General features: G+C 41.4%; 1 protein-coding gene across 2 annotated transcripts in view; it reads left to right on the forward strand.

The window, feature by feature from the left end:
• The window catches only part of LOC109321193 (protein-methionine sulfoxide oxidase MICAL2-like), a 204955-nt gene that overhangs the window by 15070 nt on the left and 167992 nt on the right, over positions 1-21893 (forward strand). For both annotated transcript variants that reach the window (XM_019551660.1, XM_019551659.1), the window contains exon 2: positions 19442-19803. In XM_019551660.1, coding sequence (XP_019407205.1) covers positions 19540-19803 — 264 coding nt within the window. In that variant the 5' untranslated portion in view covers positions 19442-19539. The remainder of the gene's footprint in view (positions 1-19441; positions 19804-21893) is intronic.

Genomic DNA, 21893 nt, shown 5'->3' on the forward strand with positions numbered 1-21893 from the left:
CTGCTGCAGCATGCTACAGCCTGAGGAGGAATAAGCATGAAGATTAACAAATCCTCCAAGATTGCCAAATATGTTTCAGGTCTGAACCATGTAAGGCAGTATCCTTCAGAGGCCTTGAATGTAGCATTGGGTGGAAGCAGACAGTTTTGTACCATGTCTGGATGTTGCAGAGGCTGAAGGTCAGAGCAAGAAACAAGTGACAATGTCCTGACTCTTTAAAAAGGACCACAGAAAGCAGCTTGGCAAGGCAAGAGGCGACATTTTCCCTCATGGAAGCTTTCACAGTGGCAAACATCCTGCTGGAGAAACTTAATCACCATTAAGTAAGGGACTGTCTGAACCAAAATGTGCCAAATGATGGCAGTTTTCCATGTGCGAACAAGCTTCACCATGACCATCTCCTTGCAGTGATTACTTCACATATACAGGCGGGAGTGCCAGTGCCCCCTCTGTAAGCGCTGGTCAGGAGTGGAGTGCCATTGCACTCCTGGAAGTGGTTGCAGCAATTGGTCATCTCACGACTGGCTGCAGGGGGACCTTTCCCCACCACCCTTTCCAGTTGCTGCAGCACAGTTGCCCATGTGCAAGTTTTTCTCTGATGTGCTCCAAGGAATGCTGTCCAACATAGTTCATGTCACCTGAACTGTGCACATACTGTCTTTTACTAAGTGCCATCTGGCGCATGCAGTTCCCCAAGTTGGACAGCTTGATGTCTTCCTTCAAGCACTGTCCAGGCTGTAAGGTCTGGTACAAGGAGTCTCTTGGCAGTCAAAGTGGGGACTTGCATGCCACTGTGTTACTGCCACCAGAGTCTGCTCACAAGGTGGAATGTATGGTTCAGCACAGTCCATTACTATGCTGAACCTATCAAGTGCTACCAGCAGTTTCTGAGCGAGGAGCTGAAAATCACACCCAGCACGCAGTGCGTGGTCAAGCTTCACATTCTCTTAAGATGGGATGACATTCAAGATCAAGTGATGTTTGTGGCTGAAAATGCCACTGAGTTCATGAAGCTTCTAATGTGGTTTGAAGACTGGTAAACTGTGATCCATCATGCACACAACAAGCTGATGGATTTGATAAGCTGGGTATCACAAGAACTGTCAGACTGTCCTTGTGAAAACCAGTGAAGGGACCTGTTCCAGGCAATAGCTATGAAGCTGAACCAGTACTACAGGTATGACCTGTCATTGCCACCACGGTTCAGACAACCGGCTGCCTTCTTCCTTAGTGCTGTTTACATTTTGGACCCCACCCAGGTGCCTGTTCTGAGTTGTGACCCTCAGCTACATAAAGCAATCTTGGGATGGGAGAGAGAACATGGCACTGAATGTACTGCTTACATGAACTTCACCTAAGAGTGCCAGATGCCTGTGCCTATCCTTGTGTTCTGTCTGTCTGGTTTCCACATCTGCATGCCCTGGCAAAATGCTGCCTCACTGTTCCAGTGATCTCTGCGTGGGCAAGTGTTAATCCCACAGAGACAGAGAATGTCTGCAGCAACTACCGTTGGATGCAGCATGCTAGAGTTTAACAGCTAGCATGAATCACCTGTCTCAAGGTTAGCAATGAGTAAACTACAGTTTAGTACATCCTGTAATGAAGTATAGTCACGATATTAGTTACACATCCTAGATTCATAGATGTTACAGTTGGAAGGGACCTCGGACTTGTTGACCTACTGACCCTCTGCCCTGGGCAGGAAAGAGCACTAAGGTCAGGTGACCCCAGCTAGGTGCTTGTCCAGTCTCCTTTCAAGACCCCAAAGGTAGGGGAGAGCACCACCTTCCTTGGAAGCCCATTTCTGGCAACCCTTGCTATGAAGAAGTTACTTCTAAAGTCCAACCTAAATCTGCTCTCTGTCAATTTGTGGCCATTGTTCCTAGTTATTCCAGGGGCTGCCCTAGTAAATAGAGCATCTCCTATTCCCTGCTGCCCTCCCCTGATGAATTTATAGGCAGCCACAAGATCACCTCTCAGCCTTCTCTTGCAGAGGCTGAAGAGATCCAGGTCCCTCAGTCTCTACTCTTAGGGCCTTGCCTGCAGGCCTCCGACCATACGAGTGGCCCTCCTTTGAACCCTCTCAAGATTCTCCACATCCATCTTGAAGTGCGGTGCCCAAAACTGGATCTGCCGCCTGACCAATGCCACATAGAGGGGAAGCATCACCTCCCTGGACCTGTTCATCATGCATCTGCTAATACATGATAAAGCGCGGTTAGCCTTGTTGATCACTTAGTCACATTGTCAACTCATGTTCATCTTGGAGTCGACTATGACTCCAAGATCCCTTTCCACTGCTGTACTGCTGAGAAGGTCATCCCTGAGCCTGCGAGTGGTTCTTTTTGCCCAGGTGCACCACTTTGCACTTGTCTTTGTTAAACTGCATCCTATTTTGTTCTGCCCATTTTTCCAACCTGTCCAGATCTGCCTGGATCCATTCCCTACCCTCTGGTGTGTTAACTTTGCCCCATAATTTGGTATCATGCGAATTTGCACAGGGTGCTCTCCATTCCCTTGTCCAAGTTACTGATGAAGACATTGAATAGCACCGGTCCAAAAATTCCAAAAACTGAGCTTTGTGGGACTCCACTGCCCACATCTTTCCAGGTTGATATCGACCCATCCACCACCACTCTCTGGGTGCAACTCCTAAGCCAATTTCCCACCCACCTGACCATGTAATCATCTACATCACAGCCTGTCAGTTGATTTACGAGACTAGAATGAGATACCATATTGAAGGCCTTTTTAAAGTCTAAGTAGGCCGCCATGTAGCCCACCACAGCATTTTCTGAGGCCCAAGGTGCTGTGTCGGGAAACAAAAGTAAACACTACAAGGTTCCCACACGCACTGCGTCAGCTTGATGTTGCTGATGCGGTGCATGTGGAAAGAGGAGTAGCCATGTGCTGCTTGGGACAGGATGAGCCCAGCCAGAGCAGCAGGGGCTCAGCGGCACTCTCCCCCTACCTGTGCTGGTCAGTCCCGAGCGGCACACGGCTCTGCCACCGCCTCTGCTGGCTGGTACCAACCAGGGCGGGTCTGTCCCATGTGGTTGAGCATGTAGCTCAAGCTGGATTCCCACGTGCTGCTGGGGATGGGAGGAGGCTGGCCAGGTCAGCACTGGCCAGCAGAGGCGGCAGCAGAGCCATGTACAGCTCAGAACTGACTGGCACAAGTAGGGGGACAATGCAGCTGAGCCCCTGCTGCTCCGGCCGGGCTCTTCCCGTCCCGTCCTGAGTGGCACGTGGCTCCACTGCCGCTTCTGCTGGCTGGTGTCGACCTGACCGGCCTCCTCCTATCCTCAGCAGCATGTGGGAAGCCGGCTTCAGCCACATGCTGCTTTTCCTGGCTGGTGCTGACCTGGTCGGGCCCATCCAGCTGAAGCTGGCTTCCCACATGCTGCTGGGGATTCCCCGCTGGGTCAGCACTGGCCAGCAGAAGCAGCGGTGAAGACTTCTGCCTTTTGGGACCATCTGGTGCAGGTAGGGGGAAAGTACGGCAGCATGTGGGGAAGCCACCACTTGATAGGGGACAGAATGGGCTGGCCGGGCTGCACCAGGCAGGGAAAACTGTGGCTGAGGCCCCTGCAGCTGTGCTGTATGCTTGTTTAAGACTGAACAATACGTTCAAGAATAGAGCATCAATGATCTGGGCTCCACTGTAAACTTGGAGCAGGTAAAAATCTTTGTAAAAATACTGTCCGGTGTTTGGCTTGTGTTTTGCTTCTGTTTCTCTTTATGGGGGATTGGTGGTTCAACTAGTTACTACTTGTTAAAGATGTGTTACTAACAAGTTATTAATTCAATTGAAGTAAATCTTCTTGAAGATTATTCTCAAAAATGCCCATATTTTGTTGCTTTGATTAGTTTCCACTCTGGCTGATATATTTCCACATTTGATCCGTCGACTTGCATTATGCTTCTTTCATTCATTGAGAAGTGAGTAGAAGCGAAAGTGTTTATTTTAGTCAACTGTTTGGTATTATTTCTTTGTTGCTTTTATATTGTTTTTATTTTGGATTTTAAACAACATTTCCAGACCCATTTCATTGTCACTTCCTGGAACTTCATTGGTGTCAGAGGTCACGTGACATCACTTCCTGATGTGATACCGCTTCCTGTGAGGTCTTTGAATATGGCTCACCGGCCCGCTGGGTAATAAAAAGTTCATGGTCCCACCCCAAATTCAAAAAGTTTGGACACTCCTGCTATAAATCATGTTCTTCCAGCTAGATATTTTAAGTCAAACTTCTAGACACTAAAGCAAATATTTGGTCTAATTAACAATAAATAGTAGCATCTCTTTTATAATATTTGTTTGCATACCTCCACTTTTTCTTATATGTGCTTTATAAATGCACATAGGATTTGTGAGAGTATACATACAAACATGCAATGAAATTAGTAGAGGTGCACCGATACATTGGTCCCATATCAGATCGGCACTGATGCAAGGAAAATTGAAAGTATCAGCAGTTGGCTTTTTTGGGCTGATGTGGCCGATTTTTTTTTTTTTAAATGCCGTGTTCACACGCGCAGCAGGTGTGGCATGCAGGTGGCCAGGAATGCAGCTTAGCAGCATGGAGAGCAGCTGGGTCTGGCTGGTAACTCTGTTGTGAGGGAAGGGGTGTGTTGGGGGGATGCAGATCAAGGCCCCTGTGGTGAGGGAGGGAGTGGCGCTGGGGCAGGGGCAGGGGCAGGGGCTGGTGCTGCACAGCAGGGTGCAGTGCAGGATAGAACCCTGGAGGAGGATGAGGAGGCATGTGCCCCCAGATCTGCGCACAGGGTAAGGGTGGACTGCCATTGCAAGCTGGGCTGGGCTGCGCTTGGGGCAAGTGGCAGCGGTGCTGCTACAGGGGGGCTACAGCAAATTTTGGGGTAGCTGTAACCCCCTACCAGGAAGAGCCTGGCCACCCATGGTCTCAGCCCGCCCTTGCCCCACGTGCAGATCCAAGGGCGCATGCCCCCCGTGCCCTCCTGGGGTATATGTAGTGGTGGGAGATGCCCTCCCACCCCTCGGATTGGCTGTGTGCAGCTCTGTCTTATGCTGTGCCCCACTAGGTGGTCCCAGCTCCACTCCCTCCCTCGCTGCAGCGGTGTCAATCTGCCCCCCCCACCCCTTCTTATCACCCCTTCCTTCACAACAGATTTACCAGCTGGATGCTGCTTTTCAAGCTGCCTGGCTCCATGTTGGCAATAAAATCAGTATCGGCGGATACGGCTTGTTAAAGAGCGGCCATCAGTATCAGCCCAAAAAACCTCTATTGGTGCACCCCTTGAAATTAGAGCTAAAGGGGTTCAGAAATAAGTAGAAGGACTTGACTAATAAATGCATTGATGATTTATTCTCCAGTAAAAGTCTAAAGATATTATCATGCTTTTTAAAATATACTTTGTTAACTTGGCTGTATAATTGGACATGAATGATTGTGATGTTGCATAAAGGGCTGGATATAGACAGTGTAAAAATCTTGAAGGTTTTTTGTTTTGGCTTCTAAACTGCTAGTATAGGAAACTAAACAGATCAGAAGTTACATTTTAAATTATGGCTTAGAATGTACATGATAAGCAATTATGAGATGCACTGTGTCTGTTTTGATAACTTTTTAAATGAAAACTTGCAAGCTGTAGAAGATATAAATGTAATGAAATTGCCATGCATCAAGCTGCCCCACAAGAAAGAAAATGTCAGTAGACTAGCCCTGTATAATGTAATGATCGCCTACTTCCAAAGGAATAGTAGGGTACTGCAGCCTTCAAGTATGTTTTACCGAATATGCTATTAATGAGAGATTTCCCAAGCTAAAATTGTAAGAATTTTTTACTTGAAAGTCATTTGCAACAGTAATGAATAACTTTATCAATTTCTTGGTCTCTTGTTTGTTGTATGCCTTGGTTTTCTGTGGGGGGAAGGAATAAAACTATTCTGCAATAGATTTTCAAGTATTTATTCTTGAAAAAAATAACATAGTCCTGACCTCTGTACACTGGTTGCTTTCTAATATGTAATTAGCGAATATAGGTCCATCATCCAGTGGTGACATCTGGAAGAAAAGCACTGAAGTGTTGCCTCTCAACCCCATAAGAGTTTTGTCATGTTCTTTCACCTCAGAAACTGACCCTCGTATAAACTTCAGTTCATTCATAGTGTGAACGCTTCCAAACTCCCCAAGCAGTCCTTGGCTGGCTGCCTCCTTGTGGTTTCTCTGGACTCCCTTACGGCATTCTTTGGCTGATATACAGAGGTAAATTGGTGTGAAATTGAGCCTGGATGCAATCTAATCTAAGTAAAGAGTCACCCTTCCCTTCTCCCACCCCAACTAAATGCTTCTTCATTTCTTCCATTCTTTTGATTTGTGCATTTCTAGCTGAGCCTGATAAACTTCATAATCCAACAAACTGTAAGAAATGTCAATTCAGGCCTAAATATATATAAACATTTTAAAGCTAATTATAAAACTATTTGCCTTAATTTGTCAGAGTTAGTTTTAAAAATGCCAGACAACCTTCCAGTATATGGTACATAATAGCCAGGGTTTCTAGGCTCCCTGCTTCTAGGAGGGTAGTGTGGAAGTCCTGGGACAGATGGTTGAGAGTTGGGTCCCTATGGTAGGTCTGCCATGTAGACTCTGCCAGGCTGAAGGTATTAGGTTCTCCAAGCTCTCTGGGCAGCCTGACTTGAGAGTGACATCAATGCAATCTCATCAGTGCCAAGGAAAGTAAAGATCTAGACAACTGTTTTGTTTTTGTTTTGTTTTGTTTTTAAGAAAACACGTCTATGATTTTATAAGATCTTGGCATATATTTTGTGAAAGTGGAATCAACATCACCCACTCAAGCAGTTGCATAGGATGTTTTGCTATTGACTGCAGGGCAGACAGTATTTCACTCTATAAGAGCTAGTTCCTTAGGGTTTTTTTTTCCCTTGAAACAAAGCACAGCATTAACTTCCTCTTCCAAGACCCTGAGAAACAGATGGCAAACATGTTAATGTTCCCTACTGCAAAACCTGAAGATTTTCCTTTTGGTCACCCCAGTTGAACTCTTGGGACATTTCTGAATGATGCAGTGAGTGGTGGAACTTATCTTCCTTTTTTATCCAGGCTTTCCCTTGCAAGCTAGGCTAGTACAGGTTTCCCTTGCTTTATGCTGTACATGTGTTCCTGGAAAATGGTGCATAACTCAAATTCGCATAAAGGGAACCCACTTTACAATGTAACAAATAGGGAGACATTCCAAAACCTTGACTGTACTGACCCGCAGACCCATTTCTACCACATTTCCAAGACAATTTTGGTACTTGCCAACAACAGACAGTACACACAAGCACAAGGCACTCTCACAGTGGGGATGGCAACTACAGAAACACGTGTTGCAGACAACAAGCAAGGAGCACAGATCCGCACAGGAGGCTGTATTTTGGTGCGCATCATCCCTCAATGCACTGCACAAAGCAGCTGACTGTGGACTTCCACTAAACTGATCTCATAAAACTGAATTTGCCTCACATTTAATGAATTTTTGGTATAAAAAAGGTGATCTCATAAGAGCCAATTTGCACATACAGAACCCACATGAAGTGAGGAGAAACCTGTAGTAACATATACTTCTCATGGCCGGATGGCTGCTTGCAGTTACTTCATGGTTGCAGAAAGCAGAGATGTATCCTCTTGAGCCCACTTAACTTCTTTCGCTGCTAACAGGCATCATCTGCTCTTCTCCATCAGGTCAGATGTGTACTTTGCTCCCTATTTTTGTCACTCCCATATGCCATTAGACACAGAGGTAGAGCTGTGGGCTTGTTCTAGGCTAGAGTAGCCTTAGCTGTTATACGTATGCCAGTAAAGCTAGATCAACAGAAACCTGAGGGGTGGTAAAAGGGGAGGAGGAGGAGGAAGAAAAGGGAAATCAGACTTGAGTGCTAGTAATCAACTCTCTAGGTAGTACAAACTGCCTCACACTCCACCTACATCTCTTCTTTTCTCTTTCTTGTCTGCTCCTGCCTCACTGAGCTCTCTAGTGTGGGTTGGGAGTAAAAGTGCTAGAGAAACTGGTGCACGCTGCTCTGCATGTGTTAGATGCTTGTTAATGATGTCAGCTGCCCAGTTGCATTAATCATGAGTGACTGGTGCTGTCTTAGTCAGGGGAGGCGCGTGAATCATTCAGTGACCAGGGAGGAGGTTCCCGCTAGACTGGGAGGGGGTCCCCATAGCTGATCTTGCTGACGGGGGGAGGGTCCCCCTGCAGCCAATTGTGAGGCCACAGCGCTCCCACTCTCCAGCTGGCACTCTCAGGGGGGGCCACCGGCACTTCTGCCTGCTCCCCCCCGCCTGTCACCTAAGCAGCAAGTGTGGCTGGTCAGGCAGTGCACTGGCGCTCTCAGGGAGTGCACATGCAACCCCTGTGCGTCACCACTGATGTTAATGATGGGCATGACAGCTTTACAAATAGTAAAGAAAATATTATTGATATTATTGCATCCTTTCAAGTTGTGTTAACTGGTCAGCGTGCCTGAGAAAGTGTAACATCCATATAAAAAAGTCTTAACTTAGACTGTTTCTTTATGACTTTGCATGTTTGAGTTTGAATCTTTTAAAACTAAGTAAAGACATTATAGGAAAAACAAGACGAGACTTTTCACTACCCTTTAAAATAGTTAAACTAGAACAAATGTTGTGAAATGTGTGCTGTAAGTTAGTGACATTTTGTGTTAGATAAAGACCACTTCCTCACTGTACATAATTTAAATTATTTCTGCGTCTCTAACATAGGTACTGAGTGTACTTTTTGCAATTGCCCTCTTTTTTGTCTTAACTAAGAAAAAGAGAGAATCAATATAAACTTCCAAGTGTTGTTTATATTGCATTGCTCCTCTCCTACAGCAGAGCTAACTCTTATTTCTATTATAACCAATCTAAACAACATTCAAATTGTATACAAATGACACATTACAACTGAAAAGTGCGGTTAACTTTTGAAGAGCCTAGTTTGATCATGCTCTTCTGCTCAGGCTTTCAACATGGTCTTGATGATTATTGTTTTTTTTTTTTTCTTTAAATGGCATCTGTATCTTCAGGAAATTAGTTTTAAAACTGTTACACCTATGTTAAAAGAAATAGAGCAGGAGTGTCTTAATATTAGGAAGATTCTTAGTTTTAAAAGCCAGATTTGAACATTTTTTTGAATCTAATTGGATACCTAAAAATGTATGTAGTGTAGATCATAATATTTAATAGTGCATTAATATTACTTTGCAGTAAAATTCCTTTTTAACACTGTTTTCATCCTAACACTAATATCAGTGCATGAATTATTGAAAGTCTAAATGTCATAATTTTATACAAAAGTTTGTATATATGCTCCCTACCTGTGTTTAGTGAGGGAGAGGATGGAAACACTTTGGAAAATGAAAGGAAAAGAGCACCCAATCCTTAACTTCAGAATGTGAATGGTGGCTGAAACTATTCATAACACTTTAGCATTCATCTGCCAAGTAGTATGTATTTTCACCTTTTAAAATATATTTATACTTCCTTTCTATGAACTCAGTGCAGGGAAGCAAGTAAAGGATTTAAGCAGGTACCTAAATTGTATAAAAATGTATTGCACTTAAGCAATTGCATTTTTTTTTGAACTGGGCGTAGGGACCTCCTATAGAGTTAAAAATTGTTTTAAAAAAACTAATAAACTAGGTGCAAATCATTACTGCTTCTTACTCCAACCATAGGAAGAGTAATAAATATATTACCATGAACAAAGTCTTACTTTTTTAGTCCATTCTTTTGAAAACTTTTGGGAAGGAAGCTCTGCAGTATGCCCTGAACATTCGTGAACCTAGGCCAGGGGCGGGAAATTATTTTGGGTGGAGGGCTGCTTACTGAGTTTTGGCAAGCCATCGAGGGCCTCATGACAGGCAGCCCAGGGCAGATTAATATTCATTTTCTAACTCTTTTTTAGGGGCCATGGCTTGGCAGGCTGTATTTTGCCCACCCCTGACCTAGGCTCTCTTGTACGTTTTGGGTTAGCCCAGGGGCTGTCATTCAGCCATCTTAGTAGTATTATCAGTGACATGGCACTCGCAAGTACCCTTTTAATTTGATGTGGGTTGTTGTTTCTTTTCTGAATACAGTTAAAGCATAGGTTACAAGTCTGTCAGAAGGGGTTTTGCAAACTCATAGTGAAGTGAGCCAGAATAACGCACGCCGGTTCTTCCATTGACTTACTTGGAAAACGAGCATCTTGTCAATCTAATCTGGATGCAGTTTCTGCCAGTTAGTCCTTAGTCAAGCCAGTCTCCTCTTGAGTACTGCTTGTCTGTACCAAGCATGTCTAAGGAATGGAATGAGCAATGTCCTGTTGTCGAATGACACTTCCTTTCCCTTTGGCTCTGCTGCAAAATTTACACTGCTGAAAAAGAAGTGAGAGGATTATAGGCCTGTCCTCCTGCAATAACTTTTTCCAAAGGTATTTTTAAAAGCTATAGCTCTGTTGGCAGAAGAGAGTTCTTTCAGCAAGCTATGAGTTGGTGTGGGTTTCTGACTCTGGTAGCTATTAACAGTACCAACCTAGACTTAAGGTTTAATAGAATTAATTTAGTTTTAAAGTATTGAAAAGATTTCACATAATATTTCATGAATCGTAATTACATTACTGGTAGATTCAGTCTCTGCTTAAATCTGTACTTGGTTATACTAAGGCTTGTAGATGATATTAGTATTTCTGGAGCTCCTTGGAAGCTAGCTTTCACATAAATCGGCTTTAATTGTTCCCTGGTAATTGCTATTCAGAAGGTGTTTGGCAGTAAAAGCCCTTTTAAAATCTCATGCATGTGAAAAGTACATGTGTTGTATTCATGAGTAATTAGTCAGATAAGTTCTTAGTACTATATGAGGTGAGACATACCTGATGGCTCACGATTGGTTGTCCAGCTTGGCTAGGTTTCTCTGTATTAGAAGGGGTTCCAGACTTCCCGGTACTTGGCATCTCTTGCAGTTTGCATATTTCCAACTGAGTTATTTGAATTGAGGGATATTCATTCTGAGAACAATAATTGTTTTTACTATCATCTTTTAATTAAAATGTTTTAGAGTGAACATTGATTCTGTCAATGTGGATGATTTGTTTATCCTGCAAATGTTTTTTTGTGTGAGTTCTAGGGTGACCACCTATCCCTAATTAGGCTGGACAGTCTCAAAATGTGAACATCAAGTCCTAGTCCTGAGCTGAATGATTGTAGGACAGCATTTGTTCTAGATTCCCAGTATCTTGCAGGGGGTCTGGATTTTCCATTCGCCATGGGGAAAAAACCTGGTAAATGATGAGTTTCACCTTACAAGCCAGCAGAGTTCCAGCTTGCAAGTGGCTGCTTGAGGTTTGGGGGGAGTGGGACACAGGGGGTGCCATGTGCATCTGTGCATGCATACATGTGCATGCGGCCGAGAACACGGCTAGACAGGAGTGGAGGGCAGATTGAGGCCCCCCGCAGTCAGGGCGGGAGTGGGGTAGGGGCTGGGCCAGGGGTTGCTACTCAGCCAGGGTGGGGAAGTGTGGCCATGGGGAAGGCTGGGAAGTGGGACCGAGCCACAGGCAGTTTGTCCAGAAGGCAGCGGGGAGGCATGCTCACTACTGTGGAGGAGGACATGGGGGACACGTGCCCCTGCCAGATTTGTGCGCAGGACAGTGGTAGACATGGACTGCCTGCTGCAGGCTTGGGGCTCCCTGCCATGCTGCCCTCTCCCCAGGGCCACTGTAACTTAGTGGGTGGGATGTGATGTGGGTGGGAGGAGAGGCTCAGTGTTGTCGCCACCACTGCTAGCCTTGCCGCCATGGAAAGGCACCCCCTGCCCACCTGGCAGCAGTTGGTGTAGCAGCAGCACAGAGTTGTGCTCCTTTACCATGGCAGTAGGGCCTGTGCGGGGCTGCTGGGTGGAAGGCAGCAGGGGAGGAACCTCGAGCCTGCAGTGGACAGCCCACAACTGACCCTGCCCCCCCCATGGTCTCCACTCAGCTCTGCTCCAACTGTGCCACCCAGGGCGGGGAAGCAGGCAAGTGTCCTGCCTTTCCATTTTGAAAAGGTAGGCACCTAGTGAGTCCAGAACTAATAATAATCAAATACAGTAGCGCTAAATAGCTTACTGAAGTATTATTTTACTTTTAATTTTCCTGTTGTTTTAAAATCTTTTTTTTTAATTTAGTGTCATTTGTACAACGTCAGTTTTTTTCATATCTTGAGTAAAGCATTAAGCAAAGTTGAGTTGCAAAGAATGTAACAGCACCTAGCTTCTAACATACAAAATCATAGGAGGCAGCTCTTTCTCTTGAGTTGCTAGCACAGAATAACATAAAACTAAGGAATTTCTTTTGTTGCCCCCCCAGTTCATTGTCCAATTACCAATGTAACAAAAATTACATTGTCCAGAAGTATACTAGAGAGAAATTTGTATATGTAACATAACTGTGAAAAGATGGGGTCTGAAGCCACATTCACTAGCCATTAAAATACAACAAATACAACTACATTTTGAGTTGTACTGTTGTGTTTGTCATTTGGTTCTATTTGTAATATTTGGACCTGCACTTGCAAAATCTTATTCAGGTAACCTTGCAGATGTAGATGAGCCTTCTTGTGTTAGCCAGGGATGTGTGTATGAGGTAAGGATTTGCAAGCCAGATCTCAAGATTTTATGCATGCATAAAGTTGATCCTAGGCTTTCTTTTCCCCACTTAGGTCACATATTGAGGTCTGAGTCTGTAACTGACCCCAAAGTAATAGTCACATGCTTTTATTGACTGATCTAGATGGGGCACTGCCATTTACTTTAGAGGCAGTACCACACTCAGACTTCCCCTCCTAGCAAAGGGTAGGGAGAATAGGAATAAAAAACCCACATTTGGCTCTGCTTAACATAGTGTATTTCCATAGTGAAACTGGAACCCCTGATTTGATAGTAAGAAGAAATAAACTAGATCACATTAAAAGACTTTGGCAATAAAATCATGAAATGTGCCTGGGTAAGGACTTACTGTGTAGATTAAAAATAAATTTTTAATATATTTTTATCTGCAGGATTCTAGTAGACAGAATAGACTTTTTCCCTCTTTCTACTCAGTTAATTGTTTGATGGAAAGCTTTTAAAAGGTGCATATGTAGTTATTTGTATCATTTTACCTATCTTTTGTTATTGGATAATTTCAGATGTAATAAGTTAACTGGGGAGAGCAGCTCTTGGTTGAAAATTTGGATTTAAAAGGTCTCCTATAACTGCAGTAAAACAACCTAATAGCATGTACAGTAACCTTGTCACTTCATAAGCACAGAACATCTTAGTAAGAACTGTTTTAAATTCTGTACTTGGCCTCAAAAGTTATTTTGCAGGAATATCATGGAAATTAGATTTATTTAAAAATACATATAGAAAACTCCATAAATCTTTCTATTAGTTTAAAAAAAACAAAACCAAAAAAACAAGTTTGTGAGACTTGTTCAAAAATATATTTGGCCATTGTAATTAAGTGCACAAATTTAACACGGAAACAAATATTTTGAGCAACTTTAGTTATGATTCTTTAGCAGTGGTTCTCAGCCTTTTTAGGCTGAAGCCATGCCTTGTTTGACTCAAAGATCCCCTCCATAACTTTTGTGAACTGACCATTTCAAAAATTGATTTATTGTAGTGCTCACCTCTGTGCAGAGGGGCCAGGCAGTTAAGGCAGGGCAGTGGCCAAGAAGGGAGGAACCTGAGCCCTTACACCCTGGTTGAGGGTTACTGCTATTTTATAGTTATTTTATAATATATAATATTTTAACTAGTTTTATAAGGGAATAATGTTGTAAGTTTTATGAGAAATGATGGACTTCTTTTTACAAGAATTGCTTCTTTGGTAGGCTTGTCTTGTTATGTTGAGTTCTAGGAAAACATGAAAAAAGAGTAGTTTTCCTTCACAAGTATATATTTCTACTTAAATTAGTTACCATGAAAACAAAATATTTAACATTAGTAAAACCTAATTTGGAAAGTTTAGAAAGTCTTTCAGAGCTGCCATCTTTTATTATAAGCATAATTGTTATGGTACCAAGCTTTCAAGCCTGTCAGGCAAGAGAAATTTCTTTTCAGAACAGATACTGACTGTTCCTGGTTCTGTGATTTGCACAGTACAATCAGAGCTAGAGAAGTATAACAACTCGTGTCTGTTTTAAAAAGCTGTAGAGAAAGGCCAAAATCAAAGATTACTATAGATGCTGAAGAATCCATTCCTGTACTTTTGATAGTTTGCTTAAGCTTAAAAACAATAAATGCACTGTGTTCTGCATGCCTAACTAAAGTCTTAATATAAAAGTTTACTCTCGGTAAACATGAAAGAATTCAGAAAACGAATCTGGAATCAAGATTAATAATATTGAAATGCTTGGAATTCAATTTTTTTGCATTTCATTCAAGAAGTACGTTTTCAGCTATTAAAAATAGGACAATGTAATGTGCATGATTTAAGAAATGATTTAGTTTCATTTTGAAATGTGCATCTTTTGAATATCATTGTCTTCCAACAAAACAATCCAGAAAAAACAGGATTCCCTATCTGACATTACTGTATTATGTCTGGTGAGCTCAGCCTGTATCCCAGTGGAATAGTAGTGCGTACTTGGAGCAAGCTGCCTGGAGAGCATCAGCATTTACTCTTTTGTACACTGTATATTCTCAAAGCACTATCTTCATCATTGTCATCTGTCAACATAATGTTCAGGCCAAAAGAGAGCCACAGTATTTTCAATAGCAATGTGAAATCTACCATGACCAGAGTTATTAGACTCATGATGCTGTTTCAATGGCAAATTGTGCCTTTTTTGAAGAATATGACCTCTGACATGATCAGGAAGAATGTTCAACTGATGAGCAAATGTCTCTGCTAAGATTCCACTCCCCATCCTGGCACAGGTCCCCTCCCCTCCCCCCCCCCCAAAAAAAAGACTGCTTTCTGCCTGCTTGCAAGATGCGCAGTGTTATTGGCAGCAATGGGATGCTGCAGCAGCACATGTCTGTGGGAGGGGCTGTGGGCTTCAAAGCCCTGAGAGAATGCTCTGTGCAAGGTGCTGCACTCCTTTTCTGACCTCAGGTGGTATAGCTGGGCTCTGTCTGTCCTCCAGCAACTAGGCTTGTTCAGAGATGGGACTTCAGTTGAACTGTGGTTGCTTAGTGTTCTACAAATAGCTGAATTTTTTAATGGATTTTATAGACAGGAGTTTTTAGGTTTGTTTTTATGGTCTCCATAAATTTACAGAGTTGGCAATGAGGATGGATTAAATTGTCATCTCATCTTTTGCTTTTGATGAAGGAGATTTTTTTTCTCAGTGCTTTTTAAAAGTTGGAACATGTTGCTTAGAAAGGAGAAAGACTGAGTGTCTCCTGGCTATCTGAAAATGACTCTGTTCGTTTTTGGGTTCCCAGGAGGTAGAGTATAGGGGATGATGACAAGCCACTGTTGCAGAGGGGGTGAGGACATAGTTGATTGTCAGAAGGGTAGCTTCTATTGGCTAAGCAGTGCAGGAAAGCATGCTGATTTAAAAAAATTCTAACGGAAGGGGAAAGAAAAGTGGGGGGCAGTGGAGTTCTGGTGGTATACTAGAGTGGCTAGTTGCAACCGTGTGAGTGAGGGGGAAAAGCAATTTAATGTGGGATGCCTTGAGGGATATCCAGACCTGTGTCATGGAATGCTTTTTGTCCACATGTTATGTTGAACCAGTTCACATTGAACTTGTTCAAGTGACTACTTGGTTTTCCAAGTATGTTTTGAATTGTTCCAGGCAGCTGTAAATTTATTTAACAGGCTTGTACAACTGTCCATTTCAGGTTTAAATTGCATTTAATTTATCTGTGTTATTTGTGTCTACACTATCAATCATGCATAGTTCTTTGTTACCTCCGTGGGGGGCTGGCAGCCTGACAGATGGACTTCTTTTTTTCTCCTCAGTAGGCTGACGGATTTTGCTGTCCTGTTAGCTTTTTCTTTGTTGCCATCAGGAAAGTGCTGATTCCCCCCCTCCCCAAATCACCTTGTTTGCAAAAAGGAAATTAAGTTTGGGGTCTCATGATCTGTTACATTATCAGTGATGTCAGAGTTAAACTTCTAAAGTCATTTTTATTATCTGAGCATGGTGATAATGTTGAGGACTGCTAATCAGAAAGGCAGAGAAGAAGTGTTATAGAGATGGTGCTCTTTTGCAGCAGTTATGTAATAATTATGAAGTGTGACACTTTGAAGAAACAAGACAAGCCCCAATTTTTTTTATGCTGTAGTTCTCGTGGCTGAAATGTCCCAAACAAAAGAGAACTCATGGTATTTGGTTGCTGAATTCTGGGGTCTGTATTTTGGCTCAGCTTTTAAATACAAAAAGATGTATTTCAAAGCAATTATGGGATAGCTCATTTTTGGAAGGGGGAGTTGTGCAAATGTTTGAAGTAATAAATCTTGTTTGCTAGTCACTATCTCAAAGTGATATGAGAGGCACCACAAAGATTATCTATGCAAACTATTAAGCAATACTGTGATGTCTCAGACTTGAGTAAATGTTTCTTAAATTGTGATTCCCTGTGATGTAGCCAGTTGACAGTTAGGTAGTATGTTGCAGTGCACAAATTTAAATCTTCAAAGCTGCTTTCATTTTTTTCTTAGATCTTAAAAATGCCCATTTCATGTTTGTGTTTTATATTAATGGACCAAATTAGGTATAATGTATATTTAATTGGAGGGTAACTATTTCCTTGAATGTGAATTTGTTCTGTAGTATCAGAGTGTTTGCTGTGCATTGTTTGCTATAAGAGCTGCCTTTTTTGGCAAAGTATAGCAGCTGTTTACCCAGCATTCAGCTGTTAAGCAAAACCTTAATTTTTGCTAGAAATCTGATATGCAAAAGATGGTAGCAGTCTCAATAGTGCTGTAGACTTTTTGGAAGTAACACACTGTGTAATTAAATATATGGGCTACTATAGATTTTGTGTGGGCTACTAGTTAAAACTAACCTAATTCCTATGGGTAAATGGAAAAACATTGTATGCTGGTGGGGGTTTTTTTAAGATACTGCAGTACCTGTATCAATTTAGAAGAAATTTTCATTCATTTTTTTTTTTTTAAATTTTTGTTTTATATTTATCTGTTATGTAACTGGGAGCCAATCTAGTGGCTGTAGAGTTTGAATTATGTGAACTTTCCAGATTTCAGGAGTCGAACTTATTCCTCTGATGGGGCTAGCTGGCTTGTTTCCATGCTCAGCACTTTAATTTTCTTTTATTTCCATCTGTTAGAGGCTAGGGCCTTTCTGTTGGGAGTACAGCACCAATTCCATTGGGTTCACTGAAGCCCTCTAGAACTTTATCATCTAGCATCTTAGGTGAGCTAAGAGCTCATCTTCTTTTTGTGGGAGGTGGGGGGTAAATAGTGTGCTTTAAAAAGGGGCTGCTATCCAGGCTCTTCCAGGTGTTTTAGTGAGTTACTAGTGCACTGATTATTTCCATCAAAGGCAGACATTTCCTAAAACCTCAGAGGTTTTGACGGAGGAACTTGGTAGCTGGATCAGAGACCAACCAGTTTTGTTGTTCTAGTCATACTCATTATGAATGTCCTTATTGCTGATTTCTGGGTACAGTAAATTCATTTTGAAAACTTAGCAGTTAATCAGCTTTGAACTTGCACAGACGTGGAATATCCTCAAATCCCACTGAGTAGGAGTCCCCGGTAATTAGATTCCTGAAAAATTAGACCCTCAGAAAGTAAAAAGAAAGAAAGTGTATTTTCCTTCATGAATCCCTTCAGAGGAGGACAAGGAACTAGCCACAGATGGGGAATTCAGAATGCAAAACAAAGATTGCCTGACTTATTCTTGGCAACATGGATGTGGTCTTGACACTTGGTGTAAGAAAAAAACACTCAATGTTGGAAATGTAGTTCAACCTAAAACAACACAACGAGGATGTACAAGCAAGAGATATTTATTTTAAGTATGGCCACACTATATAAAGTGTTCCAAGTACTTCCTTGTTTCTTCCCACAGGAATTTTTTATAGGATGCATATACTCATCAGTGTTCAAAGAGCAAAAAGATATACAAGATGGTTCTCTTCTGTATTTAAATACATTGATTATGTTGGCTGTTCCCAATGTTTGTGAGCAGTGTTAACTTTTAAAAATGTAACTTCAAAGGCCCTGCGACAATTTATTCTAGATCTAAAAGACACTAGATGATGTTCCAAGTAAAATAACTAATTATGTGGGAGAATAAGCAAGCATTGGTTTGGTGTTGAGCATTTGGAATGGTAGTTAATTCCTTAATAGCAGGATAAAAGATATATGGCTGACCCATTTAACATTTTGGATTTGAATCTAGGTAGGTTTTCTCCAAGGCTAAGCAAGTACATAATCTGTCATCGTTCTCTTGGAAAAATAAATAGCTTTTTAAAACTGTTGGACCTTGGCTGACTTTAATGGCTATGTCTGAAATTCAGACAAAGGTTAACCTAGGATATGGGAGTGACCCAAGAAAGTTATTTTAGTTCTTCTTATTAGAGTGGCTTTTGCTTTCTCAAACTTTAACAGTACTTATCCTAAACAGACCATCTACTTTGTCAGTGGTCAGGTTACTAGGAATGATGCTAAGAGCATATAAGGTCACTATTCTGTACTATCAATACATGCTAAGGGAAGATGCTCTATATTTTAAATTAATCCCTTTAAAGATGTTATACAAAGAAAGTAAGATTACTTTCATTGCACTTTATTTTTCTATTTAGAATAGAGTTCAGAAGAATGGAGTAGGCCCCTTATCTGGGGCTTCAGTTGTGGAATAACAAGTCATCATATCTCCTTTCACCCTATAATTGTTCTGCATCGGGGTATGCAGCTCATGATAAGATCAGGCCCCTCATGTTGACTCTCTGAATTGTTTTGGCTTAGTTTGTGTTCTACCAATGCCCCTAACTTTTGGACATATCTAACTAAAAATCTTTAAAATAACATAGTGATGACCTATAGCCAAAATCTTTTAAATAGTCTAGAGGCTAGAAATTGCTCAGAGGTATAGAGATTTCACTAAAATTATGGATGAAAGTACCCAAGAAATTGCACACAAGAAACTGTAGGGATGGGAGGAAGGGAGGAGGTTAGGAAGTCACCCTTGAAATCAGAGAATGTGAGTACATAGATTGTTCATAATGTTAAAAATTGTGTAGCATTCCTAAGGTGTCATCATTTATTCATAATTTTATGTAAATCTTTGGGTAGTTATGCTGTTACTAACATTATTCTCTACTTGCATTCAGTTGTGTAACAATGCTGCATCATATCTTTTAGCTTGAAGCTTATGTCTAGTTGCCTTTAAATTCAGTTTACCTTTTTAAAATTTTGTTTTTGCCGAAAATGCATTAACTTGTCCTTTGTCTATCTTTTCTAGAAATAACCTGCTTAGAAGAATGTGCTAGTATCCATCACCTACCTATACCATAGCATCAGAGCTCAAGTTTAATTCTTCTTGCATACTCTTCTCAGAACATGGGGGAAAACGATGATGAAAAATGCACCCAAGCTGGCCATATATTTGAAAATTTTGTACAGGCATCAACATGCAAAGGTACTATTCAGGCCTTCAATATTCTGACCCGTCAACTTGAACTAGATCCATTGGACAATAGAAACTTTTATATAAAACTCAAGTCAAAAATTACCAGCTGGAAGGCCAAGGCTTTGTGGAACAAGCTTGATAAAAGAGCAAGTCATAAAGAATATAAGCGAGGAAAATCTTGTATGAATACTAAGGTAAGCTGTGACATTCAGTTTCTGATTTATGGCTTTGAATGATTTTTACTTGCTATTTTTCACTAAATTAAACAGAGCTGCACTGTCTTCTGAGCCTCAGTGGTAGCCCTGGTATTGGAATTATTATGCAGCATTGGTTCTTTTAGTTTCTAGGTACTGAAATACTGAAAAGATAAATCCTTAATTATTTAAAGATTTAAATGGTGTCCTAACCTTGGTTTGTTTGTTTTTTTTATACAAGCAATTGGAAGCTGCCAAATGGGTGCTATGTGTTTATAAGTAGAAAGAGAAATGGTAACCATTATTGTGAACAGGGTAGGAGGTGACAACTCTAGTAAAAAAAATTGACCTACCTTTTGCAATTCAGTAAGTAATAAATGTTGTAGAACTTATACCAAAGATGTATTTTTCATTGGCTGATCCCCTTTCTTCATCAAGTTATTCTGTTTCGTTTTAGAGCAGCTCATTTATGACTGCATTAATATGGTCCCAGTTTTATTTCTGATTTTTAGCTAAAAATCATGTACAGCTCAGACTGATCTAGCCCTTGGATGCTAATGGCAACTATATATGTAGAACAGGTGGGAGAGAGACTGTAAAATACACAAGACACAATTCATGTGGTGCTTTATAGGTTAGAGCCTTCACCAGTTTCACAGTTTGTCATGGTAGAAGGGCAATAAGATTTCCCTGTACCAACTCCCCATCATTTCTGGAGATTTATTTAAATTTATCCAGGACTCTTTTGTCATACGGAAAACACATAGGGATTCCTGTTCTGTTTTTGAAAAGTTACCTTTTTGCTACATCCTCCCAATTTATTAATCTTTGTGTGGGAGAAAAAGATGTCTGTCTCATTCTCGGGAATGAAGACCTAACTTTTTTTTATTCTCTTTTTGAACCACTAAAACTCTCCTCCTCATTTGTCTATTTGCTTCCCACTTCTTTCTCCGTTTCCCTTTTCTTTTCTTGCTTCTCATGTCACTTCCCTTTTGACATATCCTTCCTCTCTACCTTTTGTTCTTCTAAAGAGGTTTTTGGATGCATGTCAATGAACATAGTTATGACGAATGTAGACAGGAAAGGGAAGGAATGAATAAAGTGGCAGTTAATAAATTGTGGTGGTCACTGTGCTCTTCTTCTGCTTATTCATTGATTTCCATTATCAGTTTGAGGAGGTATTTGCAGCAAAATAAAGGCAGTTGAAAGGCCCTGTGTAAAGCTGGGTGCACAGACCTGCTCTCTAAAGCATGATCTTACAGTGCAAGGCCCTGGTACTGCAAGGATTTACACATGCATATAAAATTAAGCATGTGTGTGCAAAGCTATGCATGTTCAGAGGCTGAAACCTGTCTTGTGCAGTCTTGAAACCCTGGTGTTTCTCTGTCTTGAAAATATAGATTTTTATTTTTAGTTGTGCAGCATAAATGTTTGTATAAACAACAGACTTGTTTATGCTGTATATCCTGTCAGATTACAGGTTAAATATAGAACATTTATTATTTGCTGCATTGACCACATTAATACATGCATGTGTGTAGAGATGTGATATAAAAAGTGGTAAGTGCAGGTGTACGTTATGTACCATGTTGAAACCTACAATTCACTCTCTTGTCAAAGCAGGCTGACTACATGTGAGAAATATGAATCTGGAGGTTGCTGCAAATGAAAACATGAACTGTGGTCTACAGGCTCAGTGTGGCTATCTAACAAACATTCCTTACATATGAATCATAGTCTGCTATGAAAGCATATCTATGCCACGTGAATGAGAAGGAATGAATTCAGACAAGAGGGCAAACTCTTTGGTCATTACCATGATGCATTCCAACAGACCTATTTATGTATGATAAGTCAGATAAGTCATGTAAGCAATATTATTTGTCCAACAAAAATACCTAATGAACAGATATTTTTTGGCTCAGTATACCAGCTTATTATGTTAGGTATGTTAATGCTACCTATGAACTTTTATCTTCAGATGAGTTAGTTAATAATGGAACTTGACCCATTTAAGCTTAGTGGGCTAAACCTACCTTGTCTGCTTGTCCCAAATTGTGTGGGGAGCATTTTGCTCAAAGTTTCCATTT

Source organism: Crocodylus porosus, unplaced genomic scaffold, assembly GCF_001723895.1.
Source record: "Crocodylus porosus isolate Cpor-Errol unplaced genomic scaffold, CroPor_comp1, whole genome shotgun sequence".
NCBI classification, from domain to species: Eukaryota; Metazoa; Chordata; order Crocodylia; family Crocodylidae; genus Crocodylus; species Crocodylus porosus.